The sequence below is a fragment of the Tursiops truncatus genome, chromosome 7 (genome assembly GCF_011762595.2).
Source record: "Tursiops truncatus isolate mTurTru1 chromosome 7, mTurTru1.mat.Y, whole genome shotgun sequence".
In the NCBI taxonomy this organism is placed as follows: domain Eukaryota; kingdom Metazoa; phylum Chordata; class Mammalia; order Artiodactyla; family Delphinidae; genus Tursiops; species Tursiops truncatus.
In genome coordinates, this window is record NC_047040.1 from 45,445,881 (window position 1) to 45,463,363 (window position 17,483).

The following is a 17,483-nucleotide window of genomic DNA, read 5'->3' on the forward strand; positions in this document are numbered from 1 at the left end:
TTAGAGGCTTTATGTATTCAGTTTCATTTTATCCTTAACTCTGTGACTAAACACTGTTCATATTTTAGTAAGGAGACTGAAGCTTAAGATACTAGGTGTTTTTTCTAAGGTCACAAAGTTAATAAGCATTAGAGGCATTTAGTAAGTATCAAGGACTATATTAATACTTGCAAAATTTGGTTTCCTCTTTATAGTTTCCCATTCTATATCCCTTTCCTGATGAACTCAGGGGTAGGCCTGTACTTGCTTTGGCCAATGAAATGATGTGTGTTCACTCCTGAGCAACAGCACTGTGTGTCTCTGCCAAGCACAACTGTTGAGTCAGTGAGTAGCTCATCACGCCTTTTTCCTTTTTACTGCACAATCGGTAATGCCCCAGTTAGGGACAGCTTCTTTAGCCTGGAGTGGATCTGCCTTGGGATAAACAGAAGCAGCATTTGCAGTGGTCATGTAGTGTGAGTGAAAAATAAGCTCTTGTTCTCGTCTGATACTTGAGGGTCCCTTGTTGACACACTGTATCCCGGCCTGGACTGACTGACTCAATAGAATCAACAAGTAGAAGTCACTTTGACTTGATTCAACACCCATTCCATGATTGTTGCACATATAATGTGCTATGTTTATACTTTCATATTTCTCTCCACCAAAAAAAAAAAAAATTGCTCTACTCAAAGTATTTATGTGGCATCTGCTGTGAATGAATATTATGTTCATTTGTTTTCATTGATTTTATTTTTGCATTTTTAATCTATGACCACACAACAGTATATGTATATATGTATATATATGTATGTATATATGTATATGTGTATATGTATATGCCTTTCCTTCTGCTTAACCTTAAGTATATTAAGTACCACACTATTTTTTTATCCCCAAGATGTCTTTATTTACCCTTGGCAGACACTAACTCTTGAAATAAATAGCATCTTTGGAATAGCGTTGAAAATATCATTTTGTAACATTTCTACAACTTAAAAAATCTAATACTTCTATTGAGTTCATGTAAAATTAATGCTCACTCAATTCTGTTTTATCACCACTTCTATATTTCTGATGCACATTTCTCTTGTACTTTTCAGATCGAATGGACGTTTCCTCTAGTGTTTAGGTTAGAGAAAAACTGGCATTCAATAGTTAATATCTTCTAAATATCTATATTTTGCTTTTTTAATATTTTGAGTGTTATACTAATAAAACAAAACTTTAGCCAGCAAACATATAGGTTGCTATATATCTCAAGAAGCTATTAAAATTCTTTAAAATAAACTTTAATTCAGAATAGTTTTAGATCTACAGAAAAATCACAAAGATAGTACAGGTAATTCCCATGTACTGCACACATATACCCCTATTATTAACTTGTTTTGTATAGTGTATTTGTCACCATTAATGACTAATAATGATGTATTATTATTATTCACTAAAGTCCACAAATTATTCAGATTTCCTTAGTTTTAACCTAATGTCATTTTTCCGTTCCAGGATCCTATCCAGGATACCACGTTATATTGAGTAGTCCAGTCTCCTTAGGTTCCTCTCGGCTGTGACAATTTCTCACATTGCCCTAGTTTTTGATGACCTTGACAGCTTTAAGTAGTACTGGTTAGCTGTTTTGTAGAATAGCCCTCTATTCTGATTTGTCTGATGCTTTTTTCTCATGATTAGATGGGGTTGTGGTTTTATGAGAGGAAGTCCTCAAAGGTAAAGTGTCATTTTCATCACATCATTTCAAGGTCACATACTATCAACATGGCTGATTGCTTTTGATGTGCACCCTGATCACCTGTCACGGGTAGTGTTTATCAGGTTTCTCCCCTGCAAAGTTAACTTTTCCCAGCTTTTGATGCTGTACTCTTTGATGCTGTACCTTTCCTTACTGTGCTGTGCTTCTTTCTAAACAGCCCACATTTAAGGAGTGGGGAGTTTTGCTTCACCCCCTTGAGGGCAAAGTATCTATACAAATAATTTGGAATTCTTCTGTATGGCATATTTATCTTTTCTCCACAATTTATTAATTTATTCAATCACTTGTTTACATCAATATAAACTCATGGATATTTATTTTTAACTTTGGATCATGATCCAATTCTACTTTATTTTCTTGCTCAAATTTTTCTGTTTTTGGCCATTGGAAGCTCTTTCAGTTGACTCCTGTGTCCCTCTGATATGCTCCATCATTGTGGTTTTCTTTTCTTTTCTTTCTTTTCTCTTTTCTTTTCTTTTTAACCAACCCCTTACTTTCAGGCACTACAAGATGCTCCAGACTCATCTTGTATATTTTTTTCCCCAAAATTCTAGAATCACCCAAATTTTCAAGGAGGAGCCCTGGTTCCTTTTACTAGAAACCAAGATCTAGGTAACATATGTGCTCATTGTTACTAGGGTGTCACTGCTTCTAGATCCTCTAAGCTGACAAAGCAGGGAGCAATATGTGTGTATACTAACTGGTGTATACTCACATATCTATAAATATTTCTATATGTAACTATTTGAATCTATATTAAGCTAAAAATGGGTTTTTGTTGATATATCTAAATCGAATCCATTTCCACATAGATCATCGTAGCCTTATTCCCTTGCTTATCTGTAATCTGCTACTCCAAAAGTGAGAATCCTGGTTATCAGCATTGGCCATAGGTTCACTTAATTGTTTAATCCCAATATACATGTGTAGTGGTATCAGAATTATTAATCCATACCCCCATGTGAAACAACTTTAACATCTAGAGCATATTGCTTATGGACAGCTCCCTTTGCCTTTAGTCTTGCAGACCCCACTCATCTGCAAGTTTACTTAGGCCAGCACATTTACTCCCTCCCCTTCAGTGAACTTGTTTCAAACACTTGTAATACAGTTAGATTGTTTTGCTACATTCTGCATTTCATCCTGGGATCTCCCAATATCCTAAGTGATTTAAAAAATTTTTCATACATTAGGGTCCAGTCTTGTGCTGCACAGTGTCATTTATTTATCATTATAGTATCAGACAAAATAGTTTCACTGCCTTAAATTGTTTTTTATGCTTCGTCTATTAAATCATCTCCCATTCCCCAAGCCCTTAGCAAACACATCTTTTTACGGCTATAGTTTTGCCGTTTCCATAATAACATATTCTTTCGATCATAAAGTACATAGCCTTTTCAGAGTGACTTCTTTCAGTTAGAAATATGCATTTAAGGTCCATCCATGTCTTTTCGTGGTTTGATAGCTCATTTCTTTTTTCCTTTAGTAGTATTATATGGATGTACATTGTGCAAGTGTACCAGTTTGTTTATACATTCACCTATTGAAGGATATCTTGGTTGCTTCCAGTTTTTGGCAATTATGAATAAATTTGCTATAAGCATTCGCATGCAGGTTTTTATGTAAACCCATAAGTTTTCAAGTCAGTTGGATAAATACCCATGCGAATGTTTGCTGAATCGAATGGTAGGACTGTATTTAGTTTTATAAAAAGCTGCCAAACTGTCTTCCAAGTCGCTGTACAATTTTCCATTCTCACCAGCAATGAATGAGAGTTTCTATTGGACTACATCCTTGCCTGCAATCAGCACTGACAGTATTTTGGATTTTAGCCAAATATTATTATTTAATATAGAATTTCTAGTTAGGAAGAGGCAGATATCATCAAGAACTGCCAAAGCCCTCACATTTTATACTCTTTTTTTCTGAGAGTCATTAATCCAAGTAAGGTGCTTCAAAGTCCACTTCAGAATACTTTAACATTAGTAATTTGGGGAGACAACACATCCTGAATAAGTTATCTCTATGCTTGAATGTAATTTCCACTATAAAAAGAAGTTAGAACCAAAGTTGCAACTAACAATTAGAGGAACATACATTAACACATGAAATCAATAAGCAACAAACCAAAACAAAACAAAACACCCAACACAATCTAAAGTATATTACATGATTTAATATTTTTTTCTTCCAGTTTTATTGAGATATATTTGACATACAGCACTGTATAAGTTTAAGGTGTACAACATAATGATTTGACTGACATACACCATGAAATGATTAGCACAATGAGTTTAGGGAACATCTGTCATCTCATATCGATACAAAATTAAATAGAAAAAAAATATTTTTCTGTGTGGTGCATACTCTTAGGATTTACTCTCTTAACTTTCCTATTTAACATCAAGCAGTGTTAATTATACTTATCGTGTTGTATATTACATCCTTAGTACTCATTTATCTCATAATTGGAAGTTTGTACCTGCTGACTGCCTTCATCCAGTTCCCCATCCCCCCCACTGGTAACTGCAAATCTGATCTATTTTTCTATGAGTTTGTTTTTGAAGTATAATTGACCTATACTATGTTAATTCTTGTTACAAAGCATAGTGATTCCATATTTTTGTACATTTCAAAATGATCACCACAAGTCTAGTTACCATACAAAGATATTACATAGTTATTGAATATATTCCCCACACTGTACATTTTATAGCTGTGACTCATTTATTTTGCAACTGGAAGGTTGTACCTCTTAATCTCCCTTGCCTATTTCTTTCCTCTCACCAACCCCTCCCATCTGGCAACCACCTGTTTCTTCTCTGTATCTCTGTTTCTGTTTTGTTATGTTTGTTCATTTGCTTTCTTTTTTAGATTCCCCACAAAAGTGAAATCTTACTGTCTTTGTTTTTCTCTGTCTGACTTATTTCACTTAGCCTAATACCTTCCAAGACCATCCATGTTGTCACAAATGGCAAGATTTCATTATGGCTAATATTCTGTTGTGTATCTATCTATCTGTCTATATCTATATCTATATATACCACATCTCCTCTATCCATTCATCTATTGATGGGAATTTAGGGTGCTTCCATATCTTGGCTACTGTAAATAATGCTACAATGAATATAGGAATGCATATACCTTTTCAATTTAGTGTTTTTGTTTTCTTCAGATAAATGCCCAGGAGTGGAATTTTGGGTGATATGGTAGTTCTATTTTTAACTTTTTGAGGAAGCTCCATATTGTTCTTTGTGGTGGCTGCACCAATTTTTATTCCCACCAACAGTGCACAAAGTTCCCTTGTCTCCAAGTCCTCACCAACACGTGTTACTTATTGTCTTTTTTTTTTTTTTTTTTTTTTTTTTTTTGCGGTACGCGGGCCTCTCACTGTTATGGCCTCTCCCGTTGCGGAGCACAGGCTCCAGACGCACAGGCTCAGCGGCCATGGCTCACGGGCCCAGCCGCTCTGTGGCATGTGGGATCTTCCCGGACCGGGGCACGAACCCGTGTCCCCTGCATCGCCAGGTGGACTCTCAACCACTGCGCCACCAGAGAAGCCCATTTATTGCCTTTTTGATAATAGCCATTCTGACAGGTGTGAGGTGATATCTCATTGTGGTTTTGACTTACATTTCTCTGATGATTAGTGATGTTGAGCATCTTTTCAGGTGCCTGGAAGTCATCTGTGTCTTCTTTGGAAAAATGTTTATTCAGATACTCTGCCCATTTTCTAATCAGGTTGTTTGTTTTTTTGATGTTGAGTTGTATGGGTTCTTTGGATATTAACCCCTTATCAGATATATTGTTTCAAATATCTTCTCACATTCAGTAGGTGGCCTTTTCATTTTATTGATAGTTTTCCTCTGCTCTGCAAAAGCTTTAGTTTGGTGTGGTCCCATTGGTTTATTTTTGCTTTTGTTTCTCTTGCCTGAGGAGACAGATTTCCCCTCCCCCCACAAAACGACAAAAACACAAAACAAAACAAAAACCTACTAAAACCAATGTCAAAGAGCTTACTATGTATGTTTTTTTGTAGAAGTTTTATGGTTTCAGGTCTTACACCTAAGTCTTTAATGCATTTTGAACCACATGATTTGACATTTGAACTCTTTATTTTAATAGGATATCTACAACTTGTGGATTTCAGGCTATTCACATAGAAACCCACTAGTCCATGTTGTGCTTTCACAAATATAGGAATAAAGAATTATGACACAGTAATCAGAAGTTTCTGCCAAATTATCCATAACACTTCATGTACTCTGGGAAAAAACCTAAGCTAGAACAGTTGATAGTAAATGATCCTTTTATCACAGCACTAATAGATGGCTTCTGTTCTACTGAAATAACTCAATGGAAGATACTGAATAAAGTTTTTTGTCAATAGTACCATATGTAGAGCTAAATTAATATGGGTTCAGAAAAAAGTATCACTTATATGGGTAAGCTAACTTAAAAATCTTGTGTAGAACAAATTAACAATATGTAGCATTAAATACATACATTAAAATTAAGAAATAGAAACTCATTTTGCAAATTTATTTTCACAAAATCTTGATATGAAAACAAACACATTTAATGAATATATACATATTTATTGTACTTTATTTGTTTTTCAAAATTTGAAGTTCTTACAAAAGCTTAAATATAGTGGACCTCTCTGCCTCTCAAGCTGAATCTGTCTGGAATATTGCTATAAATAAATAGAAATCACATTTTTCTACATCCATAATTGCCTTGGCTCTAATTCATACTAATTTATAATTATGATGAAGTTTCAATAAAGTCAAGAATAATATTATGAGAACATCTGAGTATGTACTTTAAAATTAGAATAAAATTTTTCTATATGGTGATCTATAATCTATACAAAAGTCTTTCATAATTTGTGATTCCTATTTCTTTAGGCAGAATAGAGATATTTACATGCAATAAGCTTGACTAAAATGTATAACTGATATTGTTTGCAACTCTCTTTTGAGGCTATATCTAAGAAAAAAAGGCAGCATGAAATTGCTGTTCAACAGTCTACTTTAGAGCCACATTCTGTAGTTTGCTAATAACTTTTCCATATTATGCTGATCTGCAATTTTGAAACCATATTTTTAACCCAAGCAGTTGGCATAATTTCTAGAGCAACTGCTTTATTCTGGGAAATCTGGCTGCCATGATTAGTGGTTTGACTACAATATTTCCATACGAGTAAGTTCCCACTGATGTATTTGTGGTTTCACATACACCAAGAAATATTCTGTGATGACTGCTGGATGGAAAAGATTGTTCATCTCACAATGATCTTTCTGGCCACATAGACATACCACAATCTGTATCAGTAATCTTGAAATTTTGGCAGTCATAAATATACACTATTCTTGCCAGTATATATTCATTATTTAGATGGTTTTCTTTTGATGTTTGAGCCTTTAGGAAACGAAAGAAAAAAGAAATATGTCTCTAACATTTTTCCAGTTTTTTTTTTTTTGAGAGAGAGAGATAGAGACTTCTCTTGCTGGAAAGGGAGTATAGTCAGAGTGGAGATGCAGCCAGGGTGCAGAAATTTCAATTGTCTCTTCAAAATATGTGCAGTTAAGTCACATAAAAGAATCAGTGAAGGGCAATAACTTGTTTTTTCTTTCAGTCTTTACCCACCTAGGAGAACAGACTCCAGTCAGCACAAAAGGACTTCATCAGAGAAGCCTTTTAACATAAAGCATCTGTCTTAAGTTTAAAAATACGACTTCAATTTTCCTCTTAAATACCATGACTGCTGACCTTTTGAAACAGAGCTGAAGTTTCTCTCTACTTGAAATTGCTCATTCTCATGAAGAACAATAATCAATTAATGCATTTATTTTAATCTCGCTTGGCCTTTCTTGAGAGCAAGCACATTCCAAAATAGCTCTCTGTGCTCTTTAAATCCTAGTTACACTGTTTTATTATACATCTGAAAAATGAATTTGCTATAGCAATTTTCCTGATAATTGTTAAAGGACAATATAAGTGGTATTACATGCAAGTCAATATTACATATTATATGATATAAAAACACTGTTGAACAGCCTTTAACATATAAAATTCAAAATGATAAAACATGGTCTTCCTTTTACTTTTCCATTAATTTTGTTTTGTTAGTTGTTAGACAATTTTCATGCATTGCTTTTTGGGACATTTTTATACAAGTTTCCTTTGACCTTCTAATTTTTAGTTGGGGAACAGTACAGGAAACAATCTGGTTTTGATGGAATCCCAAATTTTTGTAAGTGTGTGTGTTCTAAATAAACTCAGCTAGGTCATATGACTCATGTGCTTTCCATGGTCTTATTGACATTGTGTGTACAAACTTTCTAATTAATTTATTTGATCATATAGACAGTTTTAATTGTTTCTTTTAAAAAAAATTGAACTGTTTTCTAAGAAAGAGGTACTGCTTTAGAGTTTTTTGGCAAGATAACTTTGAAAGGTTTGTACAGATTTGCTCAATTTGCATGGCAAAAATAAATGCTCAAGCTCCTGTGGTTTTCAAGGACAGCTGTTTTCTCTAGTTTCAGATCTGTGATTAAGCCTTAAGGAAGGGATACAGAGTGATGAGAAACGCAGTTGGTGCCTTTGGAAGATCTAACAGGCATGCTGGGGATTTTTATGTTCTCTGTGTTTCTTTTCTTTATAGGTACAGTAATAAGAAAAACTTTACCAAAAAAGTGACACAAAGGAGTGTAATACAACATATGTCAAAGGCAAGTTTTATTTGAATACATTTCAAGAAAATATTCTAGTATTCACATTCTCACATATGAAGCTTCATTATACAACTTGTGGAGAAAAGCAGTACATATCTCTGTGAATCTAAATATTTGACTCCATGTAAACATATTTAAGAATACTTGTGCTTTGATATTGTTTCTGCTGTCCTTTTTTAAGGGATTTTGGACAGCCAGATGCATCATTTACCTAGGATTCATTGATTCAATATTTATTCATAACTGGTATGTAAATAAAAGACAAAATATTGCTTTCTATGACAACTTTTTTAAACTTTGGTTTATTTGGAGAACTTCCTTCCTTTTACGCCAAGAATAGCTAAAGTTCAGGAATGTTATGAACCCCATTACATGACTTTCCCAAAGTCAAATATCAGTCTAGATTTATAACCGTGTCATATCACAGTATGAAGTTTTAAATCCTAGTTCAGTGTTTCCCTATAGATCAGACTGAGTTGTTTTAAAGTAAATGCAGTTTACAGGAGTAATTTTTTTTTAATTACTTAAAAATTCACATAACGTATAGTTGAGAGATTTTCAAAATCAAGTGATTCTAAGAAAGTGATATATGTTTTTCTAATAGCCATGGATAGCAGGAAGTCATGAAAGAAGTGTCCAGCTTATCTTCAGGCATTTTCCTTTTTATTTATTTTTATTTTTTTGTGGTACGCGGGCCTCTCACTGTTGTGGCCTCTCCCGTTGCGGAGCACAGGCTCCGGACGCGCAGGCTCAGCGGCCATGGCTCACGGACCTAGCCGCTCCGCGGCAGGTGGAATCTTCCCGGACCGGGGCACGAACCCGTGTCCCCTGCATCGGCAGGCGGACTCTCAACCACTGTGCCACCAGGGAAGCCTGGCATTTTCCTTTTTAAATCCTTTTATGTAGAAAATATGAAAAATGGAGGCATTACCAGAGAACCAAGGGGAATTAAAGAGGAATTACTATAGAAACAGCTTTTTACATAATTGCATCATACTTATTACTCCCTAGCCTGCAAATGGTCTAAGTTTTCTGAAAAATGAACAGGTCAGGTATCTGTGCATAGTCACTTTGTCACATGTGGTTAGTTGGCATGTCTGAACATTTATGACTATCTCCCCACTATCTGTCCCCCACCATCTGTCTCCTCCTATTCCTTGTACTGTTGAGTACAAGTTTGGGTTTTTTTTTTTTTTTTTTAATGAATGCAGATACCAAGAATAAAATAAATGGAAAACTAAATAGCTAAATGAAGTGCATACGCTTGTGTATGTGTGTGACAGAAGTTAGTTTAAGCTGAATCTTTGCCAAAATCTTTCTGCGTTCATACACTTCCTACATGTATGATAGGAAGTGTTAATATATTTTGCAAAAATCAATAAAATACTGTCTTGGAAACATCATTTAAATATATTTTTAGTAAAGTATTTTTTTAACTTTTCTATTTGTTTAATAAAGTTTTTTTAAAAAACTTTTCTGTTTTCTTTTCTGTTAAAAAGACACTTCCTATTTAATACCAATTATTAAATGATATTCATATTAAATTTTAAAAGTATATAAAAAAACAAAATGACACAAAGCAATGGAAAATAGTAACACTTTTAAATTAGTCCCAGAGCTACATTAATTCTTTCAACTATTAATAGACTTAGCCATAAAATTCTTTTATTTTTTTCTATCAAAATGTAGCCAAGAAACAAACATCTTTCTTTGCAGGAAAGAACCAGTATCTGGATTATTTCCAGTCCATCCAGACAGCTATTTCAACTGGAACAAGTGACCTTCAGAACAGAATAGAACATAGCAGCCTAGCCAGACAGAGGGGAGGGAGTAGGCAACTGGGAAGGGCCCCAAAATGTTCCTATGAAATGTCATTTGAAGTAAGAGGACAATAAAAAACTAAGGACAAATAAATGAACTTTAAAATATTTAAGGCCAATGAAAACTGTGTGACCACAACATGGGATTCAAGGAAAGATGCAGTTTGAGTCTTTACCTATCATTCTTTAACTCACATGCTCAACAAATATAGTTCTTCACCCTCTGAGTCCAGGCAATGTCCCTTAATTATAAAACATTCATCTTTGAGTCCTCACAGTCTCATTGAAGCTATAATAATCAATTAATAAAAATCAATATTAACATAATTAATATAAACAACAGTCAATTGTTTTTCCTCCCTTGAGTGAGCCAGATTTCCTTAGTCTATGAATCTATGGTGATTAATAGATGCTCATAGCAAATGTCAACGTCTTTATTTAGCAGATCATTGCTACATAAGATAAAAGTTAAAATACTGGTAAAGATTTTATCAGAAAGGACAAAGTGGTTATCTTCTCTTAAGATTTACTTGGAAGGCATGTTGTTCTTTTCTTTCACAGGGAGTATAAGAAGTTTTAGTTCACATCATTAGCAAGAAACATGCTAAAGAATCATTTAACCTTTTACTGAACGCTTTATGGGTAAAGTGTTGTGCGTGGCACCAAAGAAGATACAAAACTGTCAAAGCAATACTTCATTAAGATTTCTGGAGGATAAACAGAAAAGTTTTTTTAAAAAAACTTTATTAAACCAATAGAAAAGTTAAAAAATACTTTATTAAAATATATTTAAATGATGTTTCCAAGATAGTATTTTATTGATTTTTGCAAAATATATTAATAATGACAAGTTGATAAACTAAAAGTTACAGAGAAAATGCTATGAGATTTCAGAATGTCCTTTAACAGAGAACTTAATTAGGTCCTGCGCGTACTGGGGAATTCTTTTAAGAAGGTATCTCCTACAACTTCTAGCCAGACTCCCTTTAATGAAAACAGCAACATTTAAAAGTCTGATGCAAGTTCCAAAGTGCCTATAGAGCTGCTTGCAAACTGGAAATGTTTGGCTCAATAATTTTGAGTGTGCATCTGAATAAACACCAAAAATGTGGCTAAAGGTAAATATAAGGTAATTATATAAGCAAAGTTTTAGTTACACAGTTGTAGTGGTACTATTAGCTCACACAAAACCCAATGTTAGTGATACAGAAATAAGAAATTCAGCTATTTCAATTTATCATGTAGTGATAAATTTTTATCAGAAAAAATCAAAGTGAGCTTTCAAACTCAACTTCTTAAGTATGCCATCCTTTGTATATTATTAACTATGATTTTGGAATTAGTGTGTCTTAAGATCAATGAACTAGAGTGGAAATAAATGAATTCAGAGAAAGGCAATGTCTTCTGCTATTTAAATAATACCCAATTTCATAAAAATGCACTTGAAAGTAAAGAAATAGAAGACCATACATTATTTTAAGAGGTGGTCTCCTCACTAGAGTAAGGGAATCCCGCTTCAGATGAATTGAGAGAAATACGTTTTGAGGGAGAGAATTCTATAAGTGGGTTACATTTGGATCTTAATAACATAAGGTCAAGACATGGAATGAGTGTATAAGAATTAAGGTTTGGGTTGAATTTATGAAATGGGTGTTGGAAGGGGAAGTTCTTGAGACAGTCGTCTGAGGTTATCTAGGAAGGTGAGGACACTTAAATTAGGCACTTCCTGCATGAGACACAGGGGTCTGAGGGTAATACTAGCCATGCCCGTATCAACAGTGTGTTAACAGCTCTTAAAGAGTGTAGTTTGGGTGGAGTCTGGGTTTTAGTTGTCAAAATTGAGTCCAAGATTCTTCAAAAAATTTAACAGAGGCTGAAACCCCAAATCATGAATAAATATTGAATTTGGAACTATAAATGGAAACACTGGAACAGAAAAATATTAACAGCCAGGTTTTTTTCATGGTTATGTTAAGTAACATCAAAAGGAGTAAAAACAAAAGTCAGTATTTAGAAATGCATCAACACAAAAATCTATCAGAAGTTCTATCTGAGAATGAATTCCCACAATGTGACTAAAATTTAAAAAAAAATCAAATCCAAAATACAAGAAACAGGAAGAGGTGAAGAAAATTATTGTCATTGGCCTGTCTTCATAAGCTTCACACTGGATATCTAACATTATAGACACTAGCCAGTGCTAGGTACCCAAATTTAAACATAGTTAAATATTAATATTCTAAAGGAAATTTTTGGTTCACACAGTACTTTAATACATATAGGTTTTCATTTATTAATTCAAATATTTGCCTTACTTTTCCTTTACGACAATGAACTCACTGAAGACAGGGATCTTGTCACCTTCAATTTAACAATGTCTGTTAGCAAACTTACGAGATGTTTTCCTACCCACCTAATACATGATATTCACATAGAGTAATAAATGAATTTTAGTGAACAGATGGATGAATTGCTCATTGGTGTGCAAAACTGTGCATGTGAGTCCTGTGTACCATTAAAATACTTAACATTGTGTTTTGAATAGACTCAAAACTTCATGATATTCTAATTAGCCACCACTCAAATTCTATTATCAAGTCCATCTTTTTAGGACTACCAGCCAAGATACCCTTTGTATTACTAGCTTAAAAAGGCTCTCCATTCTGAAAAGAAATATTTACGTAATACAGTTATTACACCAGATGCTTCTGGTGAAAGGAACCAAACTATGACCTCTCTCACCAGCAGGATGAAATCCATTGTTTTCACAACTGAATTATGTTTGATCATAAAGCTAAAAAGTGTGTGGGCTGTAAGAAATGAAGTTAAAGTCTTTTTCTGCTTTCTTCTTTCTCTTTCTGTCTTTCTTTTGGCACCAATCTATGACCAGGAAAATCTGGCATGAAATTAGCTTCAGAATGTGTCTAAATTAATTAGAGGTTATTTAATGAGTTACATATACAAATATAAATTATACAATTTAATTTATTTAAAATCATTTATTCTCAGCAAAATCAAACATATCATTGAGTTTACATAGAAATACAATTTGCAACTGTATCTTCATAAAAATGCACTGGTGAAATAAATGTTCATAATTAATGACCAATTATATACTATTTAATCATGCCAGTAGCAGAACTGATTACCATTGAAAATTGGTACAATAACGTATTTTAAATGTGCAAAGTACTCTATTGTGTTACCATTGATAATAAATCGCCACTAAATATATGCCTATTACACAAAGCTTTATAAAGTACAATAAAAATACAAATTCTATCTGTTAAAAAAAGCCATTGATATGGCTTCTAAACATCCTCATTATACAAATTCCGAAATACTATATGACAAACAAAATTATAAAGACTCTTCTTTATGAAACATATACTACCCTCTAATTAAGGTACAACTTAGCAGATAACAGAAAGCAAACAAGAAGGCTTATATACACCACAGAACATTATGGGGATACATACAAATATAATATTGCATAAGCCTATTTGATTTCTGTTCCTAGTGAAAATGTACCTTTAGCACGTGAAGAAAATTCCCATGACTAAAGGAAAAGAAACATTTTTGAGATCTACCCTCAATCTAAGCTCATATTTTCATTAATTTAATTTTTTTTCTTATAATGTGATGAACCAAATTATAAATTTGACCATAAATTTTGCTGCACTCAGTACAAATTACAGTCTGTTACATAATGGGCAAAGGTGTAAGAAACAAACATTTTTAAAAGTCAGAGTTCATCAGCACATCAAGAATCAGCTGCAAGAAAATGTTATTGTTGATGTTAAAGACTAAACTGAGCAGCAATTTCATTTTTGTGAAAAATGAGATTCTGAGTTTAACAAAACAGATACAAATTAAATTTGCTAAATAATGTTGATAATTCATAAAGAACAGGTGCCATAGATTTTTAACAGTATCAAAACTAATGGGTCATCACAAAATAAACTTTGGTGAGAAAATATCTTTATCGAAGGAGAAAATATAGGAAGGATAGTCTTATTCAGTTCAGAAAAAATATATTTGGTAAAGTATATATGGGTAATAGATACTGCAACTATAGACAGCATATATTCCAAATGTTTTTTTCAGAAACTTCAGATCAGATGATGTTTAGTAATGTAACTTATCTCATTAGAAATTAAATTTTATTTTAAGTGTTTTGTAAATAGCAAATTTTCATTTGTTCCACAATCTTTATTTATGAAATAAATATTTAGAGTGTAGCTGATAACAATAACTAACATTATTACCTTGCTTATACTAATAAGTACTCTAAATACATTTAGTTTAATTATTATTGGAATTTATATTTTTGTTATTTTACCTGCTAAAATGATCTGGTGGTATTATATTCAAAGTTTACATTTTCCGAATAATATGAACAACATTTCATACATAAAATGACATCTGTCTAATGAATGGTAACATGTCTATTGGTTTGAATATAGAACATATTTAGTTTGGCATTGGTGTATCTCTTCAGGACTCTGAAAGGTATCTTTAAGGTATGGCTTTTGGGAAATCAGTAATAAACTAGCATCCTAGAGAATGAACTTAAATTTGAAGAAGCTAATTGTTTAGAGCTCAGACACAGGCAGATATTTGGATAATTTGTCTTTCAATTATAAATTCTTCTACAAACAAACAGAAAGGAACATAAAAGTATGATTTACTTTACAGTGAGTTGTTTTTAAAAAAAAATGCTACAGTTCAACAGTGAAAGTATGAGGAAATTTTACTGAAATAATTTTCAGAAAGTTATGAGATTCAAAAATATATTGGTACATGTATAATACCTGTCATAAGTAATAATGAATAATAGATATGTATACAAAACAAATTTAACAGATTCAAGACCTCTTGTTCTTGACATCAGCACCTGCTGTCTAACGGGTCGAGACAAAATACTGTGCCTTCAAGAGTTAGTCCCATTTTGAACCCCTCCTGCAAAATAAAGTAAAATCATTAAAATAGGAAATGCTCATAGCAAAAAAAAAAAAAAAAAAAAAAAAAAAACAACAACCCATAAATGAAAGAGAGTATGAGCAGAAGTTGAAATCTTCATGTTTTGATCAACTAAGAAATAATTATATGTCAAATGATGTTGGCTTGTCAAATTTTTATCAAATGCTTTTATACCCGTTAGCATTTTAAATGCTTTAAATATACATGAGGTTAGCACTCATAAGAGATAGAAGAAAACAGAAATATGTGGAATTAAGTAATTTTAAGACTTAAATGTTTCTTTTCAGTGAAGTCTACTTTATGTCATTCTACTGTTGCTTAAATACCTTGGCTTTAAAGGTCAATATTCATATAAGTAACATAGCTAGACCTCAAGGTGATGACAGCCTGATAGTTTTCACCTTTTCTTCTTGGTTACCACTATCCAGAGCCTGGTAAAATAAATTGCATTGTATTCCCTAAATGCAATGCTGTATCCTACGTGTAACACAGGACTGCAGATCACTTCGCCATGGAGAAAGCTTCCTCTACTAGCCTTGTAGCTGCAAATTATTGCTTTGAATTCCACTCACCTCTAGCATGTTTTAGATGCTTCTAGAAGTTAAATTTCTTTTGATTTATTGAGACCAAGTACCCAATTGCCATGAAAAAAATTTTTTTGAAGATTTTTGAGTTAAAAGTTAGTGGTAAAGATGTTTGTCCTTCTCTACTCTCCAGCTCTTTTCTTTTCTGTACAAGGTAGTTGAACTATGGGCCATCTCTGGTCTTACCACCTTCCCCATCCCCATCCTTGCTCATAAAATGAAATGTAGACAAAAGTCTATTCCTGAGGAAAAGAAAATCTCTCTCTAAGAGAAGGCTTTTGTCCTCTGTTCTGCTTTGTGTTTTGTTTGATTAGATGGTATCTACTCGTGTGTTAGCCAATTGCATATCTATTTGCATTTCCTCAAGTTACTTTCATTTAGAACCAGTATTTAATGTACTTACTATAAATCCAAAGTAAACATTATGATATAGAGGAAGAAAATCATTACAAAATACAAGCCACACCTTTTTCTCTGTTAATGTTTAAAGAACACTCTTCATTATGCCTAAGCACAAAGACCACACGGCAATGCCATCACTTTAAGGATTTTTCAAAAGTACTTCTCGGTACTTGGAATACAAATTATATTTAGTTAAGTAAAAGTCAGAGTACTTACCATTGTTTTAAAAGCCTATTCTGGTCACAAGAGAAATATTTTGCCACATGTATGCATATTTTTTTAAACAGCCGCCAAATACTCAGAAAAGTCAATACTTTAAACTGAAAATATTGTAAATAAACTGCTTTTTAAAAGATTTTATTTGGCTATCTGAGGATCTATGTACTATGTCATCTTCTGGAATATCAGATAGATAGATAGATAGATAGACAGATAGATAGGTAAGTAATGTGGATATATACTACCTTTGGAAAGATTTACCACTGTTTTTTAATCAGTTCATTCTGAAATTAAACCACTATCACTTCAGTTACCCTGAAAATACTATTTATCAATGTGTTATCAGTATATGAAAGGCAGAATAGTAATCAAAGTAAAATAGGGGTCATTGTTTCAACAAAAAATGTTTGTATATCACTTACAAGAATATCTCCATGTTTTTATAAGGATTCTTTAGGAGTCGTCTTAGATTAACTTAATTACCCCTTTTGACAGACACATTGGTATATGGCTCCTTGGTTTTCTTTCCCCTTAAAATTTCCCACACATTTTCTGACCCTTCCTTCCAGGCCTCATTTAGTAAGTCATGACTTAATGCATTCTAAATCCTTCTAAGGTTTCCATATCCTCTTGAATTTTAAACGTCTGAATGAAAATAAGGCTTATTCAACTTACGTAGTGATGGAAACTATCATAAACTCATATCACACAAAATAATGATCTTATTATTGATATATTATTAAAAATATATTTTTATATAAAATACTTTCCCCAATTGCATTTTCTTACTTTGAAACATGGAGAAAAGCATATCAAGGAAGAAAAAAACTCATATGCAACAATTAACATGTTGAAGTATGTCCTTTGAGTCTCCCTCTTTTCTACCTATAAATTAAAAAAAATTAATACTAATATAAATATATATTATATATAACTTATTTAATGTATTAGATATATTATATATAAATTTCTATACTCTTTTTTAATC

At 32.8% G+C, this 17,483-nt stretch overlaps 1 protein-coding gene across 8 annotated transcripts in view; it reads right to left on the bottom strand.

Moving 5' to 3' along the window:
• Nucleotides 1-13,286: 13,286 nt before the first annotated feature.
• GULP1 (GULP PTB domain containing engulfment adaptor 1) overlaps nt 13,287-17,483 on the bottom strand; it is a 367,352-nt gene continuing 363,155 nt past the window's right edge. For all 8 annotated transcript variants that reach the window (XM_073807501.1, XM_073807502.1, XM_033859966.2 and 5 more), the window contains one exon: nt 13,287-15,269. In XM_073807501.1, the coding sequence (XP_073663602.1) occupies nt 15,198-15,269 (72 nt within the window). In that variant the 3' untranslated portion in view covers nt 13,287-15,197. The remainder of the gene's footprint in view (nt 15,270-17,483) is intronic.